This window comes from Sardina pilchardus, chromosome 18, assembly GCF_963854185.1.
Source record: "Sardina pilchardus chromosome 18, fSarPil1.1, whole genome shotgun sequence".
Taxonomy (NCBI): Eukaryota; Metazoa; Chordata; class Actinopteri; order Clupeiformes; family Clupeidae; genus Sardina; species Sardina pilchardus.
Window position 1 is genome coordinate 29,032,803 of NC_085011.1, and position 26,222 is coordinate 29,059,024.

The following is a 26,222-nucleotide window of genomic DNA, read 5'->3' on the forward strand; positions in this document are numbered from 1 at the left end:
AGCCGCCTGCAGCCGTCTTAAGCTGACTACATTATTTCTGATATTCTGATATACGTTTTCAAACTTGCGTCATGCACAATTGGAATCTTAGAATTTGAGAAGCTTAAGATGGCTGCGGGCGGCTACAGTACATGAAGTTGACTCCACCTAATGGACTAACCCAGCTGTTATTGTTTTAAAATAGAAATGTACAAAAAAAAACAATGATTCAGAATTATAGGCAAAGAGTAACTATTCTTTATTTGCATATCACAGATGTGCAATTTGAATGACAATACATAATTGCGTCCCCAAGACAATGAACTCAAGACATGATGGGTACCTTACCAACACGGTATACCATAATATACAATATTTACAAAAAAAAACAACTTACAGCATTACTTAATGACAGCACATATGCAGATCAGGCCACCAAATCAAAACAAACACATGGCAACACTTAGCCTAATGTTGTTGTATTCCCCAGTGTGTGTGAGCCTGAAGAATGCATATAACAGGCCAGTTATGAACGACACGTGACATACAGATTTGCTATATCAGAGGAATGAAGACAGGCCTACTGATGAACAGTATTCGATCCTTAGTTGAATTCATATACTACTTTCATACTTTTGCCAAGTGAAAAAAGGGAGTATATAAAATTATTTAACATAGCATTAGCATATATGTTTTACATAGATAGAATGCATAATTTAAATTACATCTACATAAATACCAGTTTTGAAATGCTGAAGTTTAATGGCAGCCTCCTCCGGTCTCCTGGTGTATTTGTAGTTCATTTTAAAACAATAATCTCAATAATCAAGAAGGGCTACGCGTAGAATGGAGGAGCTACTTCTTGATGACCTCTTCTTTTAATTTTTCAGCTAGGTGTTTCCGTTTCTGTAACTTCTTTTTTTCCTCTACTGATATTTCCTGCATATGAAGGAATGAAAAACATGTTTCAGACATTCTGTTCTCAATAGGTAAAGATGAGAATTAGTAAGGCATAAAGTAAATAATTAGTATGGCTGGATTAACAATGTCAATGTCTATGGAAGTTCATTAAGAGAAGCCTACACTACGTGGGTTAAATCTACAAAACACAAATGTCCTGGATTATAACCGTCACCTTTGGCTTTTGGTCCCCTTGAGGAGCGCCCCCTGGCTGTGAGGATGTGCCATTACTAGCACTCACAGTCTTTTTGGGGACACTCTCCTTAGGTATGCATTTGAGCAAGAAAAGGCATACAAACATATATCCATCACCTAGAGATATTCTTCATGATTCAGTACACACGGTAAATGTACATTTTTTGAACATTTGTATCCAGCTTGATAAAATCAAATTACGACTGCATTTAAGAATGAGAAATGATAACAAACGTGTCATAAAGGTGGAGATTAATGTCAAATTAAAAAATGTGCATAGAAGCGGTAAGTGTTAAATTAAAAACGTTACTCTTGATCTCCATAATGCTAATGTTTTTCTAGGGAAATTATTCTCTCTGAGTCATGATGCAAAAGAGCTAAAGTCTTACTGAAACACAATGAACTCTAACAATTAGGCAAACGTGTATTTTTTAACACAATAGGCCAATCTTCCGCACAATCTATCCATTCAGAGTCAAAAGGCTACACAGGAAAACTGCATAACCCCTATAGGTCCTCAAAACATAGGAAAACAAGAGGCTTTACAGTGATAACCCAGTGTGTGAAGTCTGGGTGCTCTGTGGGTTGGCACGGTGACACCGTGGACACTCACCTGCGTGCTGGGTGCAGCGGTGGGGGCGGCCGGCGGCTCCTCGGCTCGGGTCTGTTTGGGTCGCTGCTGCTCCTTCTTCAGCGCCTGCAGCTTGTCGCGCTGCTGCCTCAGGTACAGCGCCCTCTGCTGGAGCTGCTCCTGCTGGGACGCCGATAACTCCTGGAAACACACACGCGCAAACACACACACACGCACGCATGCAAGCACATACACACACAGACACACACACGCACAGTTTTAACTGGACTATGCTTTTAACTCCTGGAAACAACACATGAACACACACACACACTTACCAGGCTGTGGCAATAACTCCTGGAATCACACACACACACACACACACACACACACACACACACACACACACACACACACACACACACACACACACACTTTACTGATGTCTCATGCCTTTAATACTATTTATTGGGTGAAACAAAACTAGACAAAAATTCTGCCTTTAGACATGGTTGTGTTTCCCATATGTTAAGCGTTTCATGCACAACCTCTGTGTGTCAATTCAGGTATTTCATTAAAGTTCAGCATGTTTCGGTATGCTCTACTCTACCAAAGGAACTTTGAAACGACTTCCATTACTTCAAAATTATCCAATAAAATCTATATGTAATTAGAGCCAGAATTAGAGTGTGCGACATTCTCCTCTGAAACACAAACATAGGCCTGAGCTTGAGTGAACACCACACTAATGGCGGTCACAGAGCCTAGTCCAGTTTGAGCTCGATGGTGTTTTAAAGAGAAACTATGCAGGATTGGCCATTTCATCTCCGGTTTCGGTTTCGCTTTTCGTTTTCGCTCGTTTTATGCTTGCATATTTCTCTGCAGAGCTTCCTCTACAGCTTTAGCGTGTATATTTATACATATATAGGCTGTATATATATATATATATATAAATTGCAAGCGTTGTTCTTCTTGTTCCTCACGCGTCTCAGACTTCCCGATGTAAACAAGGAGCGATCGCCTCCTGCACAAACTGCAAGGTTGCAATAGCGGATAGGGGCACTGGGGGCGGGAGGAAATATGAATATGTTTTCGATAAAACTGGTTAGTCAAGCAAAACAACGATTTCTAAGCGATTTTATGACTATGAAAAAGTTGCATAGGGTCTCTTTAAGTCCCCAATGTAGTCTTTCAGGCCGTGATTCCACCGTCAATTTAAAGGCACCTAACCCTAACCTATGCCTAACCCTAGCACCTTCCATGCAGAGCTGCCTTGAAGACAACGTTGGAGGCTTAAAACACCAAGAAACCCAGTTTGAAGCAACTAACCGTAAATGGTTTGGAGATACCAGCTTCCTTCCGAGCCTCCTCCAGCCAGCTCTCGGCTGCCTGGCTGTTGCTGTTGCTGCTGCTCTTCTCTTTGGGCGAGACAGGTGTGTCCGTGCCCTTCACCGGGGCTCTCACAGCCGGGAGAGTCTTGCCATCACTACTCCCTTTCTCTACAGGAAGAAGGACAGGAAATCAGAATCTTTCAACATTTAAAAGGTGTGGGACTTTGAACATTCTACATAAGATTCCATTCCGCAACAATTTAAGGCTTTGAAATTCTATGTTGAATTCAATGAACCCCGATATTCTACACAGAATGTTAATTTTCCGACAATTCCTACTAGTCACACCGGTGTGACGGCACACCTTTCACAAGAATCAGAGGGCAAACAGGTAGTATTGGCAGGCAGTATTGCACAGGTAGCAAAGACATGAAGCAACACCACACAAGCACACACAGTGCTTTGTCACAACATTTCTGCTATGCCTGTATATTTGGACAAAAATATTGGGACTTTTTTTTACTTAAAATGGTGTCAAATATCTCTACTAAATTTGTCAATAAAAAGTCATCCAACATACGCATTGCAAGGGAATCAATTGTGAAAGCCTGACAAAGATGTTGTTTTTAGAGTACCTTCACTCTAGCCAAACCAAAAAGGGGAGCAGAGGGAGCCGGAGGGCATTGGGTTACCTGCGGGCGGTTTGGCAGGGTTGGCGCCGCCTGTCTTGGCTGGACTCTTCTGGGCCTTATCTCCTTGTGCCGACGCCACTCTCTTCTCCTCTTTCTTTGCTGCGGTGTTGCTCGTCTGAAAGTGGGTGATTTGCATGGACAACGTTACCACTCCAAGAACACTGCCAAATGTGAAATCACACAAGGGGGACAAGGGACTGCTGGTGGCGTGCAAATAGAGACCTGTAAGTGTGTCAGGGCTCAAAGCTGCAACTGCAACTACTATGGGCTAAACTGTGTTCCCACAACCAACATCTCACCCAGAAACTTGTTCCTAAAGCCTCCATCCAAACTTTCTCACTGTATGGAGTGACCCCACTCAAATGGCATGGAGTGGCACAGAATGGGTGCATGCCAATCAAGTGTAAAATACAGCTCAGTATTAACCGTTTTTAACACCACCCTTTTATGGAAATGCAGTGGACTCAGCTGCACAGCTGCACCAAACCTACAGCTCTGTATGTATAGGCTAAGGGCTAATTCCTATCTTCTATGTCACATAGTTTGATAAGTTAAATAATATCCACAAAAACAAGCAGCTAGATGAAATGTCTGCCACATTTGCTCAGCCAAGTCCCTGTCAATGAAAGCTTAGGATGTCCATTTGACGCATGTGATCTCTCAAAACTCATTACAGTCACTTGGGGAAGCATACCAATATCACTTGGCAACAAACCTAGTTATTCACAACCTAATCACAGCCTTCATCTATGATTGATTAGACAATTTATTGTGGAAAACAAGTGGTAATTCCAATCCAGCATAACTCAAACTCCACTGTCTGTGTGTGTGTCTCATAACATACAGACAAGAGCACAGGGTGCTCAGTAGGTCAACCTTTGGGTAAATGATGGGCGAAAGGTCATTTATGTTCCATTTCCAAGAACAGATTATGTATTTTTGAAGTCAGCTATTTATTTGGACGCTAAAACATTATGTATCCACTAGTAAGGACTAGGGAGACAAACTGAAGAGCTAGCCTAGCACATGAACAACACTGGCCCTTAATACCTTGGTTGGAATCTTTTTTTCACTTTGAATACCAACAGCCATTTTTGATTTGCTTTGAGCACTAACACCAAATAATCCTTTTTGAGCGATGATTTCTGAGGGAGAAATAAGTGGATATGAGTTGAGCTATGCCGGTTTTGTTGCCGTTTTTTTGGCTGGGTGTGCTGACCTTGCTGACGCTGTTGGCCAACGGTGCGGAGGCCGAGGGGGACGAGGCCTGGTGGGGACCGGTGCCAGTTCCATTGCCAGTTCCGTTGGGCACAGACGGGATAGAACAACTGCTGGACGTGGTTCCAAGTTCCTCCTCCAACTGAGTCCGGCGAGCCATCTCTATGTCGTACTCCTCCTTTGACCTCCTGTGTTTTGGGAGCATATATATACATAATTTACCGATTTTAGGTATTCACCTAGAACAGAGTGTAAATCGTTTTCTAGTGGACAGAAATGTCAATTCACAGACAACGAGATATGTCCTTGTGTGTATGTGTGTGTGTGAGGGTGGGGGGGCAGTGGCTTAGGCAGCTGCAGCATCTGTACCATCTTTGGATCCAAGTGCCCTTGGAATCCGACACAAGGCCATTTCCCAATCCCATCCCATCCCATCTCTCTCTCTACCCCTCACTAGCCACGTTTACATGGACAGTTTTTTGTCATTCCGATTAAACTATTCCGATTGAACATTTTTGCGCCGTCTGTTTACATGAGCTACTTTCTATTCCGATCAGACGCTTGTTAGCGCTTTAGAATCTTTGATCGGAATAGCCGTTGTTTGCTACTTTTCATTGGGAAGACATTACGGTCAATCCGAATGACCGTATACATGAGCGTTCATTCGGAATAGGAACGGACTACACCACCTCATCTATTCCGATTACAATTCTGATCGGATCAGGATTTTCATTCCGATTGAGGTGTTTATATGACAATTTTTATTCCGATTGAACTGTTTTTTCCGTTTCTAATCGGAATAGAAGTGTCCATGTAAACGGGGCTACTGTAACTCTTCACTGTCCTACACTTTAAAGAATATATGTGAAAAGCTGCATCCCAATTTTCTCCAAATTCTTTAGGCGCAGACACGAGTCATGATAACTCCTTAAAATGAGGAGTGAGGGACCAACTAGGGTTCTAGAACATCTTACATTGGAAGAAAACAGCTATCACTTAATAGGCTTAATAACTCAAGAGCGACCAATATGACTCCAAGGCAATTTCAAGAGGGAAGCATGAAATTGTATATTATAGACTTGTAGACTCATAGGCTGTGTTCCAATTAACATACTTCTGTTCTTACAATATCTCTTTTGAGTTCACAAGTGCACTTGTGCATATTACCCAGGCTGCTACAGCTTGTGCACTCATATTAGAACACAGTCATTAGGTTTGGACCAACGAAATATTGCTACCGGTCATCAACTCTGCAAAACAGATCTGCATTTTAATACCTCCATCTATGTTTCATTCCTTCTGCAACATGGTGCCGGATCTCACAGCAGCCACCCTAGATATTGCTCACTCTTACACCAGCTGATCCTATGTCAGAATGCTAATGAAGGTTGGACCAAAACGCAGGACAACACTCAATTTTTGACCACATAATATACAACAAACTACGAGTCCAAAACAATATAAAACAAAACAAAACAAATCCCAAACCGTGACATCTTTAGCACAAACTTCCGCAGGTCAGCTAAAAGCAGCCTCACGCCACATAATGCCGTTAGTTCATGCATGAGAACTTTGCTCTCAGACTTTGCATTTTAGCAAACTATTTTTGTTGACTGCTGCTTCCTGGATGCCTCTGAAATGCATGGGAGATGGACCCCCATGGAGATGGACTCAGTGTAAATCCCCATGAAATGCATGACCTACACCACTGTCTCCCCACATCCAATCTCACAAAGCTCCACTGCAGGCCCATCGCACACATTGCAATCTCTGTGGCACAGGACAACACACTATTACTAAATGGCCCTCTGGGTGAAAATACAGTACAGGTCCCTGAGGTGCAGAGTAGTTTGCTATGGCAAAAGCCAGGTGCCCACACCCACTGCTGAACTAAACAGGATACTTGCTGACGGAATCATGTGCCTGTCCTCATGATTTGGCCCCCTGTCTTTGTGGTCTGTACATGTTGAGCACTGTCACGGCCGGCTATGCCGTGCTGGGTGTGCCTCTCCCTGGCCTGCATTGTGTGCTGCTATTGTGTCTGTGTTGCCTCTAGTCCGCTTGCGCTCTCTCTCTCTCATTGCTGCTCCGGCCTGACGGCGAGAGGCTGGCTGCAGTCATCGCTACTATTCCATTTACTGATATGCACGACACTTTTGGGTACAAGTAGCTTCCCATTTACTGACTTTGTTATGCTTGTTCGTTAAATTAACATCATTTGCTTTAAACATCAGGTTCAGTGTGGTCTCTCCCCTATGTCAGCTCTGCTTTGAGCCAAGTGGTCCTGACAGCACTAGTAGCGTCAGCTACTGTTTGGGTGCTGCGTTGTTGAATATAGACAGAGTCACTGTTGTGTGTTCTCTTACAGTCTACTGCTGATTGCATTATGCAAACTAACTAACAAAGCACGCCACAGGTAAGACCTCTCAATTACTCCTCTGGTGATTCAGTTTAAAAGTTACAATATTTACGAGCATTTAACATTTATTTGTTTAGCTGGCACTTTTATCCAATTACAAATTAGGGATAGAATTCAACCTACAGTGCCATACAAAAAAACTTAATTCACTTCCAAAACATTTATTCAACATGCAGAGACCTGTTATTTTCAGGGTTTAACCAGAGGTACCGGTAATCTTATTTCTGCTTGTTAAACCAGAGAGGGTACAAACCTTCTCCAAAGTCCAACTTGTTTTAAATTGAAAATTACTATGAATTTCATAAGAATGCAAACCTCAAAGCCATGGACAAAGTATTCTAGCCGTATTGTAGCTCTGCATCAAAATTGGTTGGGCTGCTTGTTCAGAAAACTGCTTGCGTTATGTGTGGTACTAACTGGTTGCTATTAGTTACTTATTCATGATGACGTAAATAAATGAGAAACTGAAAAGACCATAAACAGCCCTAGCAATATATAATATTCTTATTATTGAGCTGTATGTAACTCACCTGGATAAAGAACTATAAACTCAAATACAATGTACTATCAACAGCAAACTGCTATGACATAAGCTGATGCAATGATGGAGTCCAGCTGGTCCACTGGACTACATTCTGTCTGCTGGCAAGAAAGTCAAAACCTCTAAAAATATCCTCACACCGTTGATGGATGCAGAAGTGATAACTGGTTTAATTAGGAGCACTGGCATGAACTCAAGGCCTTCGACCCATTTGAAAGCCACTCCCTATGATCCTTTAATTGAACTGATTACTGTCTTCATAAATCCACACAGATACTTACGAGCCTCTTCGCTCGTTTATGGAACAGAAAAAAAAAAGCACAGACCTAAGTTCACTGCAGGTGATGGAAAACTGAAAACACTGGCTCAAGTATGGCAGAGAACATTAGGCACGCTAACATAGTGACCTTCTTCTTAGCCAGGGAGGACAAAGCCAGAACTGAACAAGCTAGACAAGTTGGAGTGATCAGTAGACCATGAACTTGGGACCCTCACCGACAAGGGCTAAAACATTATTTACTCAGTTTACTTTAAGTGTTAAGCCTCTTACGGTTACGCTAATATTGCCTTGTAGGCTTATCTCCTAATGGATACTCTGTTTGAATCCCATTTGCAGGAGCTAGCCCAGGAAATGAACTCGAACTTTGAACTTGCGGTGCTATTTACAGATGCTAACAGGCACAGAGTTCATGAGCAGCGCATTCATTGCAGTTTGTTCCTTTGGTCAGATGTGTTCTTGTTTGGTTTTGTTTTTCGTGGCAAATATAAACCAATTTCTGGATCCCGGAATTCAGAATTAGAGTATATTACATGCATGGTGTACATATATTACGGTGTAGCCTGGGGGAACCCTGGTAAGTCTGGTAAGGCGACCATTGACAATCATTTCCAGTTCTCCAAAAATCCCAATCGCAATTGCTTATAAGGCATGAGGCGGGCTTTATATGATAACAGATAGAACAGTGCATTTAACACAACCAATGGCTGTGCTGATGGTGACGGGGTTAAACAGATATGGATGTGTATTTATTTTGGAATTGAGTAAACAACTACATTTAAAAGTTTTGTTTTCAGGAAAGATGTGATTACTGCACTTCTGAAACAATCTGGTAAGAGTTTAATGCAAAAAACTGGTCACCTCAGCCAAAACCTCAACAGCAGCCTTGACCTAATGTCCACCACCCTGATCAAGACCTGTCTTCCCATGCTCTGTCATCCAGTGGAAAACATCATAAATGCATCTCTGGTGTGGTACCATCCAGCTTCATCACCTTTCTGAGCTCATCGGCCTTAGTGGCACAGCACTGTCCTGGTTCCAGTCCTACTGTACTTCACAGACCGGAAACAATTTATCACTCTCAATGGCTCCAACTCTGATCTAGCACCCGCTACTCCTAGGTCATATTATCCGCAACCATGAACTCAGCTTCCACTACTATACCGATGACACTTTATATCAGCACAAACTCCTCATGCCAGCTCCCACCCACAGAACTTGTAAACTGCCTGCAGGAACTCAAATCATGGATGACCACAAACTTACTCAAACTCAACAGTAATAGGACAGAGCTCATGGTGGCAGACCCTGCACCACTGCTCAGGAAAGTTGGAGACCTGGCCCTGGTTGTGGAAGGCTGATCCATTTCCCCATTTCCTGAGGCGTCATCCTTCCAGTCCCACATCAACATCACCAAGTCCGCCTTCTACCACCTCAGAAACATCTCACAACTTTGGCCTTCACTCACACATTCAGTAACCAGGGGTGTGATTGGCAAAGGACAAAAAAAAAGGAAAATATATCCAAACCCCCCCCTAAGGTACTATAGCATCGGCTACTGTGCACTTCAATGTAATTTACTAGGGGGGTCCGGGGGCATGCACCCCCGGGAGAAATTTTTGAAAAATAACCCCTTAAATGATGACATCTGATGACTTTTATGAGAACTATTGATAGACTGAGATACATATATCGCAAAAACATTATAACATATTACAAAATCTATAAGGCCTAAAGAAAACTCATTTATAGCAAAGTAGCCAAGGGCCTACTTAAGACTAAAGCAGATATGGCTATCATGATAATTTTGCCAACAATGATGTAGAAGGATTTTCTCAGTTCATGTTTTGTTTCAACTAGGCTATTGGCCTATGATAACATTTAGCCTGCCCCCTTACAGTCGTCTAGTCCTGTACAATATAGGCCTATTGATGCTGATTGAAGAGGTTGCTTGAAGGTTATTGATATTCAAGTTGGAAAGAAAATCAAATTGCACCACTCCCTCTCCTTCCAAGGTAACATGTCCTCCTCTCCTCCTAAAATAAATGGCAGGCCCTACTGGTATAGGTTACATAGTTGTTCAAGTGCACACACTCAGAGAGCTAGGATTAAAATTCAGACTGTGCCTTTAAATAGGCAACTTTTTTCCATGTATCAGCACAATGCTACAATAGGCCATTTCCACTAAAAAAATCAGCTCAATATTATGTGCAAGACTGATGTTTACCAAGAATGCCAAAGTGTCAATCTCTTAGCACTATCATAATACGTTTTCTCATAGTGAGATGTCTATCCCGAAATATGTTTTGAATGACATGGGGCGCACGGAGGTGAACGGCTGGACAAACGCGGAATGACAAGGTGTTAACTAAACAATTTAGTAGACCTAAGGTAGACGGGCTTTGTGGTGAAAACGATGACAACCAGTAGGCTAGTCTGTCACAGCTAACTTCAAGCACAGTAGCCTAGACTAGTTTACACGCGCAGAAATTAAAAGTCAATATCAGCACCAGCTGATTGTCGTCATTATCGGAAAATCCAGACACGTCAAACTGGACGTGAACGCAAAGCAAAGACAACTAAAAAAACCAACAACTTCATAAATGTCTTCTTAAACAAATAATTTTACCTTTACCGTTTCATGGCTTCTGCTAAGAAACAAATAGTTTACCACACACTCACACATCGAACTTGCATCAAACATTCATCAACCCGTCTGCTTTCACTTTCAATGAATTCCATTAGTGACTAGAGAACGGACAAGGCTTGCGAGTGATATGAATGAAAGAAGCACCAAACCCGTCGTCATTGTCAGCGGCCTATTATAAAGCAATGGTCTGTGTTTAGGGCCCCCCCCCCCCCCCCCCACCCCTAAAAAAAAAATTAACGGATCTATACGAATTGCGTGGGTCTCATTTTCAGGCCTAAAAAAACGGAATTCCGTTTAAAAACGGAAGAATCACACCCCTGAGTAACACCCATCCATGCCTTAATCACCTGTCTGGACTACTGCAATGGTATTCTGACTGGACTGCCCACCAAGGCCCTTAGCAGACTCTGAGTATGTCCATAACTCAGCTGCCAGGGTGTGTGGCAGTATGGTTTGTTTGGGTGTTGTTTGGTTTTCGTCAAACATAGCGCCTGGAGTTCAGTGCAAAAAGTTCAATCTTAGTCTCATCTGCCATAAAACCTTTTTCTACATGGTAGCAGAATATTCCAGTGTATATTGCACTAATCTCCAAGCGCTATGTTTGGCGAAAACCAAACGCAGTACACCGCCCAAAACACACCATATCTACTGTGAAGCATGGTGGGGGCAACATTATGCTGTGGGGATGTTTCTCTTCAGCGGTTCTGGGCAATTGGTCAAGATAAAAGGGAAAATGGATGCTGTCAAGTACAACCAAATTCTTGAGGAAAACCTGTGTCCCTCTGCTAGACAACTGAAGATTCGCAGGTCATTCACCTTCCAACACAACAATGATCCTAAACATACTGCCAAAATAACAAAGCAGTGGCTTAAAGATGGGAAGTTGAATGTCCTTGATTGGCCAAGTCAGAGCCCTGACTTAAGTCCTGTAGAAAATCTGTGGATTGACCTGAAGACAGCAGTCCATCGCCATTCCCCACAGAATTTTACTGAATTTGAGCAATTCTGCAAGGAAGATTGGGCAAATATTCCCCAATCTAGGGGTGCAAAGCTAATAGAGACATATCTAAACAGATTGATGGCTGTAATCAAAGTAAAAGGAAGCTCTACAAAGTATTAAATCAGGGATATGCTGACTTTTCCAACCCTGTTACTCTAGTTTTTCATTTTTTTTTAATTCATTTTCAGAACTGTTGCCTTTTTTCATTATTTTGATGTTTGATGCTAAATTTGTAAATAAAAATGGGCTTTGATTTCAGGCTGTAAGACAAATAAAGTTACTATTTCAAAGGGGTATGATGATTTTCTAAAGGCATTGTATGTACTGTAGCACCTAGTATGTGTAAGGATCTAAAATTCCTAGGCTGATGACATTCCTTTCAATCACATATGGACTCTTGATTAGCTACTAAGTGTGGGCCTATTGTGGACCTCCTGTCACATGTTTGTCCAAAGTCCTCAGAAGTCAACTTGGACCAGGAAATGTAACCAAATGTATTGTCATGTCTTGATTGATTCACTCAAGTGGTTTCACTACAACAATGGTCTCAGTTTCACCTACAGTACTCATCATGTGATCCCCATTCATGTAACCTATATCACTGTCTGAACCAATCACAAACTTTGTAGCCTATATAAGGGTAGACAGAACATCATTCATGGAGTTATTCTGTTGTCAGATCTCCCACACCGTAGGTGTGTAGTCTTCAATCCTCTGAGCTGGTAATGTATTTTCATTCTCTGACTGTTTTGCACGATAGCCTTAATTCCTTTAACTTTCTCACTATGCATTTAGATGTAGCCTACTCCTGTAATGTGTTGGATGAATAACTTGAACCTGTCCAATAAATTGTTAAACTCTGACCCGCTTGGCTTTCGCACTCATAGTATGAATTGACGTTCATATTGCAATATTTTGGGCGTCTGCCCACCATGTATAGTAACAGTACTTTGTAACAGAAACTTTTCCATATTTAGCGAGGTCAGAAATGATTAGGTTAACAGGGGTTCTATAATCCATTGATATTTTCAACAGTGCGCGGATGCTTCACGAATTTCCTTCGACCACTCTCTGTTCCCTCATTGGTCCAGAAAAGTGACGTCATTACAGGTGGTGCCCCGGTGTGAGGACACGTGACCTCTTAACAACTAATCACGTGCAAGAAGTAAGCTCCGCGCAATATTCAGTTTTTAAGCAGCGACGCAGACTACCAATATGGGATTTAAAACTCTTTCCCTGTCTACAGTTGTGGTGAGTCTTGTAAGACCAGTTTCGAGGACAAGTTATGATCAGCCACATCATTTATAGTTGTACATATTTGTAGTATGGGTCAACATACCCTCTGTTATTCTGGAGACCATAATTAGCCTACTGGGATTCGTAACAGACAGTCAGAGATATGATCATATAGACGTCTAGAAACATCCTACGTTGCCTAAGCTCAGAGTGAATCATCCTAGACAATAACTGTTAAACCAGGTAGCTTTATAACATGACATGTTGTTTCATTTGTTTACTTTAAGGATTCCTTTTTACAAATACTCTAACCAATTTGATCCATGCTTTCACTGACGGACAATGCGACTGACATAGCCTATTTTTTTTTTTTTTGTTTGTTTGTTTGTTTGTTTTGTTTTTCTAAATGTCACGCACAAGTCTGCCAAGGGGCGGACATCCACACATGGTTGATTACGTGAATGGCAGACACAGTGCGAACATTTAAATACAAACTTAGTTTTGCAACTTTACAGTTTTGTAACCTTACATATGTACCTAGCTATCATTGTAAAATGAATTCCAAGCACATTGCCAAAGATACGTTTAGCTAAAGACAATTTGTTACAAGCTGACTTTATTGCATGCTGTTGTCTGAAAAGTTATAGTGCATAGATAGACTCTGTAAATTATTTCTGATACAAAGCATAGACTGTACAGATGTTGGTAGTACAATTGTCCTAAAGCTGAATTGTAATCTGTGTAGTCTTTCCAGTTTAATGTCCAAAAACAAGAATGCATTGCCTTAACATGACTGATTTTCTCAGCCTCAAAACTAAACAATTTGGATACCAAATGAACTTTTATTTTAACCAGTTTTATTGTCAGTTATCCTGTTCAGTTAGCTGCGGGCGTTAGGATAATAAGTGCTTTTCTGAACGAAAAAGTTTTGACATAAATCGTACTTTAATAGTGGACACAGACGTGCTTCCCCGATTTTTTGACAACGTTTTGACATAAATCGTACTTTAATAGTGGACACAGACGTGCTTCCCCGATTTTTTGACAACGTTTTGACATAAATCGTACTTTAATAGTGGACACAGACGTGCTTCCCCGATTTTTTGACAAAACATTGAGTGAGGAGAATTGCTTTTGTGTCCTGGAAATAGCTCTATGTGTTATTACACAACTCCTCTGTGAGGGGTCGGTCGCCTCTATCAATAAGCCACACTAGTTTTTATTTTAACCAGTTTTATTTTCCACATGTAAGCTATCCTGTTTTTTATGTTTGAATTGCTTTAAATATCACCAATGTATTGTCATTATATGTATAGCACTGTAACAAATGTGATAAACTATGCATAGAGATAGGCTTGTATTGATTTCAGTATCATCAAACATGCCTTAGCTTGTAAAGTATATGCATACGATTTATTTACTGCCTCTAGACAAAAGATATTAAATTTGTGCCTACGCAAGTCACCTAGAAATGCTTTATGTGACCTTATAGAAATCTTTTATCCCAATAGGTGACTGGCGTTAGAAAAAAATATTCAGTTATTAACAGTATTCATGATGCACACAGAAAATCTATGTTCCAACTACACTAACTTCGTATCCCTTAATCCACTCTAAACAGGATTTAATCAAGTTCTCAAAATGGAATCACATTATCTGTAAAGTACTGGTAAAAGAGACTGAGACATTGTTTTCTATTTTATCTTGTTGTCATGAAACATTTAAATATGTCATATCTGTAACATATAGTAACCTTTCTCCCATAATAACACAAAGCTCATCAATGATTCAATCACTGCGTATTTATGCTGATGCCATCCAAGTGTCAAGCGTACAATGGACTATCCGGAGGAAGATTAACTCTTGGGGGGTTGATCTACTCAGTGCAACATCTGATGGACTTTAATGTTTCTCCCTGGTGGGAGGACACCCCGAAGAAGACCTCATTCAACAAATGGATTACTCCTGAACCTGGCACAGAGCTGCTACTTCAGACACCCCATCCTCCAACTTCAGAAGAGCTGACCTTGGTTCTCCAGAAACTGCAATCATCAGCCCTTAACGATCCTACTCTGATAACCCCACTAGGTCCAATCCTGTGATGACCCAGAGGGGTCAAAGGGAGGTCTGTAAGGATCTAAAATTCCTAGGCTGATGACATTCCTTTCAATCACATATGGACTCTTGATTAGCTACTAAGTGTGGGCCTATTGTGGACCTCCTGTCACATGTTTGTCCAAAGTCCTCAGAAGTCAACTTGGACCAGGAAATGTAACCAAATGTATTGTCATGTCTTGATTGATTCACTCAAGTGGTTTCACTACAACAATGGTCTCAGTTTCACCTACAGTACTCATCATGTGATCCCCATTCATGTAACCTATATCACTGTCTGAACCAATCACAAACTTTGTAGCCTATATAAGGGTAGACAGAACATCATTCATGGAGTTATTCTGTTGTCAGATCTCCCACACCGTAGGTGTGTAGTCTTCAATCCTCTGAGCTGGTAATGTATTTTCATTCTCTGACTGTTTTGCACGATAGCCTTAATTCCTTTAACTTTCTCACTATGCATTTAGATGTAGCCTACTCCTGTAATGTGTTGGATGAATAACTTGAACCTGTCCAATAAATTGTTAAACTCTGACCCGCTTGGCTTTCGCACTCATAGTATGAATTGACGTTCATATTGCAATATTTTGGGCGTCTGCCCACCATGTATAGTAACAGTACTTTGTAACAGAAACTTTTCCATATTTAGCGAGGTCAGAAATGATTAGGTTAACAGGGGTTCTATAATCCATTGATATTTTCAACAGTGCGCGGATGCTTCACGAATTTCCTTCGACCACTCTCTGTTCCCTCATTGGTCCAGAAAAGTGACGTCTTACATATGTACACCAAACTTTCCAGTTATACACACATACAGATATTTACAGAGGAATTTGTTAGTTAATCATTCCTGGCCTGATTTACAGGACATTTTAATAATAAAAATAATATTTTTTTTTTTTACTATGGACAGCATATTTTGATTTCTTAGGTAATGAACGCAGATATCCTGAAATCCCCCTGTAATTTTAATCTTGTTTGTAAACAAAATGATTATGCGCCTGACTTACAACCTGATCTCACCCTAAATGAACAGGTCGACAGTGTATCGTCTTATATATCTTTTTGTGTAGATAACATCATCCCCACAAAAGAAATCACCATCTTTCCAAATAACAAACCCTGGGTCACTAAAGAACTCAAGGCTATCCTGAACAAAAAGAAACGGCTGTTCTACACGGGATCTATGCTTGAGAAGAAACAAGTGAACAGAGAGGTGAAGCAGGCCATTAAAAAAGCTAAGGCAGCTTACAAAAGTAAGATTGAAGAGAAGTTCACTCAAGGTAACCTCCAGGAGGCATGGCAGGGTATTAAGACAATGGCAGCAGTCAACACTGTGCGTGACCTTAGACCTGTGTGTGTGGCTGGCAGCAGTGATGAATCCCTTCCCAATGAGCTCAACTCTTTTTACACCAGGTTTGAGAAAGATCACCAGTCTCAGTGGGCGGATATCACCAGTAGCTTGATCCCGAGTGACCCTATCATCGTCTCGGTTGAATCTGTGGTGGAATGTTTGAGGAGGACAAAGACCAAGAAAGCTCCTGGTCCAGATCAAATATGCGGTCACACACTGAAACACTGTGCTGAGCAGCTTGGAGGAGTTTTCCAGCAGATATTTCAGAGGTCTCTATCCACTGCCACTGTCCCACAGTCATGGAAACACTCCACAATCATTCCCGTTCCCAAGAAGAGCAGCCTGAAAGTCCTGAATGATCTAAGACCCATTGCCCTCACCTCCCTTGTCATGAAGGCCTTTGAGAGGATTGTGAAAGCTCATGTTATCAACGCCACAGCCTCAAAGATGGATCCTCTTCAGTTCGCATATCGTGCAAAAAGAGGGGTGGATGATGCCAAAATCTACATACTGAATGCCATCCATGAACACCTAGAAAGCCCAAATTCTTTTGCACGACTCCTATTTGCGGATTTCTCCTCTGCCTTCAATACCATTCAACCTCACATGTTGGCCAAAAAGCTCATAAGTTTCAACTTAGATCATCAATTAATTTTGTGGATCACAGACTTTCTGACCCAAAGAACACAGAAGGTGCTGGTCAACAAGAGGTTCTCTGACATCAGCTACACGTCCACCGGCTCTCCCCAGGGTTGTGTCCTCTCACCGCTGCTTTTCATCCTGTACACAGATGATTGTCGAAGTCACCATGCTGATCGTCATCTAGTGAAGTTTGCCGACGACACTGTTCTCCTGTCCCTGTTATCTGGTTCTGTCCAAGATCACGGCCCTGTCCTCAGCGAGTTTGTGGAATGGTGTGATAGCTCCTTTTTGGAGTTAAACGTCACAAAGACCAAGGAGATGTTCATTAACTTCAACAGGCATGGAGGATGCAGGACCGCCACTACAATACATGGGGAACCAGTGGAAGTTGTACATGAGTACAAATACCTGGGCACTGTCATTGATGACAAACTGCGGTTTGACTCCAACACAGAGGTGATCCTTAAAAAATGTCAACAGCGCAAGTATTTTTTGAGAAAGCTATACTCCTTTGGAGTAAACAGGAAGATCCTCACAGTTTTTTACACCTCCTTCATTGAAAGTGTACTGACTTTTTCATCTATATGCTGGTTTCACTCCCTCTCCATCAAAAATAAGAATCACCTCCAGAGCATTGTGCACACATGTTCTAAGATCATTGGCCACCCTCTTCAGTCACTGACATCGCTGCATGATAAGGCTACACTAAGAAAAGCCAACTCTATCCTGGAAGACTCTACTCATGTTCTACATGGAGTTTTTGAATGGCTGCCCTCTGGCAGGCGTCTGCGCTGTCCTCTTGCTAGGACTAACAGGAGGAAGGCGACCTTTACCTTTGAGGCTATTCGCCTTTTGAACTCAAATATGCCCCCAGCCCCCTCCTCCCTCTCCTGGGACTAACCCCCCCGTCTTATGTTGTGTTATGTCTTATATGTCACTATGCCTGCACAGAGAAATTGCCCCTCGGGGATAAATAAAGTGTTTTGAATTGAATTGAATTGAATTGACTTAATCGTATGTTCAAATCTATCTACCGGAAATATATGCAAAATCATGCATATTTAATGAGGCAATTCCTCATTTGCATAATTAAACATACAAATTTTAAAAATTTGCAATACTTTTTTTTCCTACATGTGTAAGTAATCAACTGAGGAAGTTTCATGGTGATATCTATTATTTTAAAATTTTGCCCTATTCACCAGTAGTGTCTCACTTTTAATCCCGAATATGGGGGAATGTGGTAAAAGAAAACTAGCAGACAGGTGGGGAAATGCACTGTATGTTGTCACAGAGAAGAATTGTGATATTCATGTGTATAAGATCCACAACTCTTCTACTGGCCATGAAAAGATTGTGAAGGAGAGGAAACAGAAGGGGGCCGAGGAGTTCCATGTGCGGAATTTTGGCCCTGCTTCTTATTTTGGTCATCCTTTTTAGTTTGGCCCTGAAATTACATCCCTTAATGGAGTAGTATGGGTAAAGCATACATTTTTTTTAATCCTTGGAGTCCTGAGAGTATTTTAGTTTCTGTCTTTTGTGTCTGTAATATTCTCTGATGCCACAGGGCATAAAGACAGTGTATAGTTTAGGCGGAAATGGTTGAAAATGTTGTGTTTTTGTTGGCTCAAAGAGCTCCAGTGACCTCTGTGTTAATCAGAGGGCTCCACCCATAGGCTCCACCAATGTGCTTGCATGAAAGCTTAGGGTGTCCTCTTTAAAATGATACCACACTCAATATTATACAAAACTGATAAGTATCTTAACCATGGGTTCAACTAGGATATGCACCAGGTGTCTAAAATGCGATTTATTGTAGAGGGTGGTGTACTTCATTAGGTGATAACCGCTAAAAAGCTACCAATCTCAGAGGTCTATCACATCAAAACATAAACTAGGGATGTGTAGGTATAAAAAAAAATCACAACTAGAATTTGCCCACCCAGATGGTACCGGTAGCCGGTCTGGCCCATGGACTAATAGGGGTTATGTGGAATGTCAGATGGCTTCATCAGAAAACAGGTCTGATCACATCCACTTGTTGAGCAATAATGTTGATTACAGTATGACACATATACAGTAAAAAATAACGATAGTGTATGTAGATCTATAGGTTATTTAAAACATTATCTTATGCTTTCCCCACTGATTTTGTTGGATACTCATATTAATGTTAAAAGCGGATTTAAAATTCAGGTTAAGAGTATTTTAGTTGCTCAATGAGTGTTTACATTGTGCACTAAAGAACAGATTATTATGTAGTTATCTGGTTATTCAAGTGGTCATGTAAGCAGAATAAACCGATATTCATTATTGGTTTACTGCCGTTATCGGTTTATGAGAAATCCATTCAACACACCTGTTTCTGTCAATATTCTGATTTCTTCAAGACCTGTATACACCTTAAAGGTGTATACAGGTCGCTGCCAGTAATCGTTTTTAAGTTTAACACCCTCAATGTTATCACTCGATAAGCGGATGTGATGAGACCTGTTTTCCGATGTAGCCCTCTGACGTTCCGCATAACCCCTATCTAAGTTTCATTTCACTACTCGTTCAGCCCTTTGGAAGTTGTACGTTTATGAAGTCTTTCCAGACCCCTTCTCAATGTCAACTGAGATTTGTCGGTGGTGTTAACCAAGCTAATTACGGTGTTGAGAATCGCATGAGAATATTTATTGGGGAGCATTGCAGCATTGTTACAGTGAGTCTCCTGGCATCTAAAACTTGACAGCAATAACTGCAAAGTGCACCTTTAGAAGTTCTGTGTCCTTGGATGCAGCGTCTTGTGACTTGTGGAAGCTATACTCAGCTAAGCACAACAGATAGGTCCTGTGCCAAGTCTTTGTGCCAACTGTGTCTTTTTCTGCTCACTCAGCTTACGGCTTCTGACTAAGTCTATTGTTCCTGTCACAGGGAGGGTGAGGCAAGGCCACCAAAGTGTCCCTAGCAGGACTAAAAGGACAACCCCTCAAAAAGAGAAATGGCTTGTATTATGTGATTGAAATATGGTAATTAGAGGTCATAGGTGTTACTCACTTGAGCACTTCCTGTAAAATCTTCATCTCCTGTTGTTCCAGCTCGCTCATAACATCCTCCCCATCCATCAAACACTCCGGCAGGGCACCTGACAATGTTAATTAAGCACATTCATTAGGTCCGACACCCTCATCAAATATTTAGTATGTTTGATGTTAATGGTTCACACAGTACTCATTATGCTGATAATATATACCTTTAAGTATTCTGGTTCAGTACACAGAGATCTGACAACACTTAATCAACCTATATAGTATATTATATATACTTTTTTTTTTTTTTTAAAGTATATTTTTTGGGCTTTTGTGCCTTTAATTTTTACAGGACAGTAGAGAGAGACAGGAAGCGAATGGGTGAGAGAGTCGGGGTGGGATCCGGAAAGGACCACGGGGCAGGAATCGAACCCGGGTCGCCGGCGTGCGGTGCAGGTGCCCCAGCCAGTTGAGCCACGGCTGGGGCCGCATATATACTTTTTTGATCCCGTGAGGAAAATTCGGATTCAGGATTCAGGAAATTTGTGAACACACACAGCACACAGTGAACACACACTAACCCAGAGCAGTGAGCTACCTGCCCAACAAGCGGCGCTCGGGGAACAGTGAGGTGTTAGGTGCCTTGCTCAAGGGCACTTCAGCCGTGGACTGGTCGGTGAACGAACCGGCAACCCTCTGGTTACAAGATCGAAGCCCTAACCAGTAGTCCACGGCTGCCTTAATTACCTGGTTAATGCAGCATATAATCTGGTCATTGCGAAACATATAGACCTAGCTCTTAAAACGTTACATGAAAGAAAGGATTTAACTGTGGTTGGTCCGATAGATACCTATTCAAGTGGAGGAACACATCTGAATACTACACTGCAAAAGGGGATGTGTTAAAATGACACATCTCTGCACTTTTTTGCAGGTGTACCTTGTGTTTGTTTGCTTGTTTTTGTTGTTTTTCTTGCTGCACAAAATTAGCACAAAATTACACAAAATCGTGTTGTCCCTGAACTCACTCATAACGTGTCATTTTGACAAATCCCTTTTTGCAGTGTATAATCAGCTGAGAGAGGCAGCATGTGACGTGTCTATATACTTATACTCAGCTACTCACTGTAAAATAGCCCTGTTTTCAGTATGGAAACACATGCAGCAAAAAACGTTCATGTGTATATAGTCTGTGCGTGCATGCCTGTGTCTGTGTCTGTGTCTGTGTCTGTGTCTTTGTCTGTGTCTGTGTCTGTGTCTGTGTCTGTGTCTGTGTCTGTATGTGTGTGTGTGTGTGTGTGTGTGTGTGTGTATGTAAGGGTCGGTGGGCGCAGATAGAGGTACCATTCCTCTCTTTTATCACACGCAAGGCCTGCAGCTGAAGCTCCATATTCTTCTGTACCATCAGGGATCGAAACATCTGGAAGTCATCTGTAGCCAGAACCGGCTGGAATACACCCTATAAGAAGGACAAGGAATTACTTACTGACAAGAAGCCTACAAATAATAATCCATCCAAAACATTACTCTTGTGAAATATATGAACTGTATGATAGGGCTAGTGCTTACTGTACAAAACATGTGAGCATTGCAATAACTGTGCATGGGTAAAATGATCCCTTTTCATCAACCTTATACTAGCAGTGAGCCATCTGTAATATCATATCCTCAGCATAAAAAATAGCAAAATGCTATTTGGTTTTACATTGGCCTCTCTCAATTCTGTATTGCTATTTTCCCTTAGTCAAATTAACTCACAGTTAATTATCTAGACCAGGGATTACCTAACTGGTACGCAAGCTGCTTCTAGGGGGTATGGAAGATGAAAAGGGCTATGGTGGAGATGTGTTAAAAATGAACTTTTTCAATCTTTTGCAATTAATTCCTGAATAAATAAAGAATTTTGAATCAGGTCATAATAATATGGAAACATGAAATTAAAGGATATAATTTGTAAACTTTATAGTATGCTATGTTTTCATTAAAGAAGGGCAGCTTATTAAACATGATGCCTGAAATATGTCAATAGAATTGTTGATGTGTCGGGTGGTGGGGGTACGCGAGCCAAGTCAGGATGTAGAAAGTGGTCTGTGGGGAAAAAAGTTTGGGAACCGCTGATCTAGCCAAAGCTTTTATCAAAGTGACTTGCAAGATGCATACAAGAGTGGGAATCTCAATGTTACACAATGTGAATAATCCTAATCCTATGGTGGACTATTCTACTTATGTGCTATGAAGCTGCATTAACACTGACTAGTAAGTGGTCCAAGTCCCTTTATCCTTGCATGCATAAGTGTTAAGCAATTCTTATGTTCACCTGAAATTACACGCTCATATGCTGGTAATTCACAGTTGCAAATATCATCTTGCATTCATCTCGGTTCATCATCGCAAAGTAATTATTTTGTCCAGAAGTTAACATGGGACGAAGTTAGGGGTGCAATATGCTAATTGTATTGGTGCAAACAATTCCCATTTGACTATAACTAAACTAAATTTAGAAACAGTACTGCTGAGAGTGCAATCTTGTTCTGCCCCAACATAACATCTTACGAGATCCACTAGCTTGCCATACGCTCCTCTCAGCTCAGGCGTCTGTCTCTGAACAGACAGTTGAAAGGGGGTCAAACCATTCTTTCCTCTTGGCATCCAAGACCTAGATTCACAGCCTCCTGCTGCCTTAATCACAAGTGCACGAGCATTCTAGCTAAGGTAGGAGCCAGGCATGGCTGAGAGTAGGGATTGCTCTCTGGCACGAGTAAGTCCCTGAAGGCATTTGCTTTACCTGTGTAACCCAATTCAGCACCGGTTCACTAATCTCCATATAAACTGGCCATACCTGGCGTACTGAAAAAGTGACCCTTCCAGACATGTAAATGGTTTGGCATCTAAAAGCATGCATATTTTACCACCAGTGAATGAGATGTTTGTTTTGTGGTCTTTCAAAGATTAAGCCCATGGACCAAACAAAAATGAAAACTATGCAAGGTTACCATGATAGCAAAGTCAAAGTCAGCATATGGCTGTCTGCTTCCCAGGCATCCATAAAGTTAGCAAGGGGGCCTGTACAGACTTGCCCGTGTAGCGCAGACTTGGGACAGTAAGATCAGTAGACGGATTTGCTAATTGTTTATATAACCAACCCAGATCTCCATCCTGACTTAACCAAGCCAGGTACTTCGGCTGCTAATATAATTAGAAGAAGACCCATTAAAGCCCCAGACTCACACACAAATGAACAAACTAATCCCCAACTTGGACGTGTATGAACCATGTTTCCACAAAGACCTCTGGATAGGCATGTCTGCACATAATGCTTTTTGTTCATGGTAAGGACATGTTTATTGGCTGTGAAGACCATCAAGGCATACTGTAGATCTAAAATTTATCTAAACATTTGCCACGAATAAACAGCGCTCAAGATGTTTCTGTGTTTCCAATGAGCATGTGAAAACATGTTGGCCAAATACCTATAAATTACTATTTGTTGTTTTAATGAACCCAAAGAATAATGGGACATGACTCAACACTATTTTTGTTGATCATCTTATACCAAATTATTATTCTAAATGATCAATGCATGATGACTTATCATTAGATGTGCTATTACTGTTATAATAGGTTCTGCAACAATAGGTAAAAGGTTGGGATTAGTGCACCTCAGAGTTAGGTTTACATGACATCGTTTTTTTTTTTTTTGCAATGTTTTTTGTGTTTTTTTATTCATCGGTTACGCCTTGCCTTTACACGACACCAGCAGTTTCGGGGGCTGAAAACCATAGTTTTTGAAAACGGCTTCCGAAATGGGAGTTTTTCAAAACCTGATTACATTTTTCCATGTTAGTGTATCTTCTGTTTGTTTATAGCAAAACTTCTATCAAATTGATCAACACTGCATATCAAAGACTACTTACCTGCAATGCTTTGGATTTTGCAAAAGGAGAAGCACATGCTTCCACAAATTGCTGATCATTGATGCCCACTTCTTGCATGTAGTTCTCTAGCAACTTCTCCACCTGATTAAGGAGTTAGTACTCAAGTTACTTGTTGGTTACAAGCTGTATAAATTATTTACTACAAATTGGCACATATGACACAAACAAAAATCATAGTCTCATCATTACAGATTCTAACTGACATCAGAAATTCATTTGTTTTTCTTCAGAATTTAGTTTTAGAACAACACAACATACGCTGCATTCACAATAAAAGTGTACATTGTCAAATGTGATTATGAGATTATCACTAAGATCTCCAATTGACATGTACTGCAGTCAGTCACCTGGAGATGAAATGCCAAACGGCTAGCCGACTACTCTAGAGGCTCTACCTAAGCATGGGCTCTTTGGCTGGAACACATTGCATGCACTTATTCAATTAACTGCCTTGAATATTGATGAGATTAAGGGAACATGCACTTATCTGGCAAGATGGCACACAGCCACTACCAGGCACTAGTATTCACAATGTGTGTTTGCGAGCATCTATAATTGTCAAGTGTATGTCTGAACACTTGCAATGAACAAAGGGAAAGCCCAAGTTCAGGGAGGCTGAGTGAGTTTAATAATAAACAGAGATATGTTGCTGCCAAATTGTTATAGCAATGTAACAGGACAGTGACACTCCAATAAGTAGCCATATTACCCACCAATTCTTTGTATTGCTGGTGGATTTCTGTGTAGGTCAGTTTGTTTTCATCTTCATCATCAAACACTTAAAGAAAGCAAAACAATAACGTTAATCGAATGCTATGCATGCTATGTTATAGTCAATAGACTTGTGTCAGTTTTTCACCTTTACCTATTTAGCTGGCAAAACAAAAACATTTTAAAATGAGGCTAGTTTTATATTAAACTGTTGTTGGTATGTATACTCGTTGCACTATAATGTTTAAGTCGCAAAGTATTTGTGTTATAGTCTACATCAAATATTGCTTGTGAACATCACAATAGCTACAGTACCAACTTCAAAAAGGCTAGAACGCTAGCTCGCTAGCACTGGGCTAAAATGCAACACTCACTCAGTGCTGTGATGTAACATTAGGCTAATGGATCAAGCATGCATTGAACTCCCAAATGTAAGCTGATGATCTGACAAACTCAACAATTTGAACGTTTGCGCTGATAATCTGCCTAATATCTAACGTTACACAAAGTTGACTTTGCTGGCCATTCATCAGAGGGAAGTGTTTTGAGCGACGAAGACAGACTTAAACAACAACATCGCTAGCTAGCGATAGCTATACACCTAGCAACCACTCACTTATACACAGAATATAAGGTACAGTAACGTTACAGCCAGACAGCTAACTTAAACCGCTTTCTGCATAACCCTGATAGTTAATCAGCTATCAAATCAAATGCATCAATACATGGGAAATATATCATGTTTACATTTGGGAAATGGAACTGTACCTGTGCACTTGTTTTCCATAAAGTCGGTAACTGGTATCACCCATTCTGGACTTCCAAGGTATCCAGCAATGCTCTCCAAGACCCATTCGCTATCCTCGGCCATGTTAGCAACACCGACTGGTGTTCGTCTTTACTGATGAAGTTTTAACCCACGATGGCACCGTTCCTCACGATTTAGACTAAATACCTCCTTCATTTGTTGTCATTCGGAATGTAAACAGTCACACACACCCCTTTTCGGCCATATGAAATTCCTCCGGGACTGAAAAAGTGCGCATTCATGAAGTTCGAACTGCCCGGATGCATGACACATAATCTGTATCCATGGCAACTTGAGGTCAGGGCGTTCCCTATCTTGATGCTCGGCTCCTACCTGCCCCTACTGGAGGCGTGGCACGCCACAGCTGAGATTTAATTTAAAATCTGTGGGGGTTTTAGCCAACAACAAAACATACAATCGCCAGACAACAGACAGAAGCTGCCAGATCTAGGGAAGATGTAATACTTTTTCACATTTTCACATTTGTTGTAGGCCTATTCCAGTCTATTCTGATTATCAGCATATGTAGCCTATATGAGAAGTAAGTTATCCATGAAGAATTTGCAGTCACACCTTT

At 41.1% G+C, this 26,222-nt stretch overlaps 1 protein-coding gene across 2 annotated transcripts; it reads right to left on the bottom strand.

The window, feature by feature from the left end:
- Positions 1 to 220: 220 nt before the first annotated feature.
- cfap36 (cilia and flagella associated protein 36) lies at positions 221 to 25,937 on the bottom strand. 2 transcript variants are annotated; one of them, XM_062519827.1, is made up of 11 exons: positions 25,606 to 25,937; positions 24,840 to 24,904; positions 24,106 to 24,207; positions 21,536 to 21,650; positions 20,220 to 20,307; positions 4,948 to 5,134; positions 3,729 to 3,843; positions 3,035 to 3,204; positions 1,748 to 1,906; positions 1,115 to 1,201; positions 221 to 918 (listed from the first exon to the last, which is right to left on the bottom strand). In XM_062519827.1, exons 1-11 carry the CDS (start codon positions 25,706 to 25,708, stop codon positions 835 to 837), a joined length of 1,275 nt encoding a protein of 424 aa, XP_062375811.1. In that variant the 5' UTR covers positions 25,709 to 25,937; the 3' UTR covers positions 221 to 834. The 2 variants fall into 2 exon arrangements, with proteins under 2 accessions (XP_062375811.1, XP_062375812.1); XM_062519828.1 differs by lacking the exon at positions 1,115 to 1,201.
- Between the last annotated feature and the right edge of the window lie 285 nt (positions 25,938 to 26,222).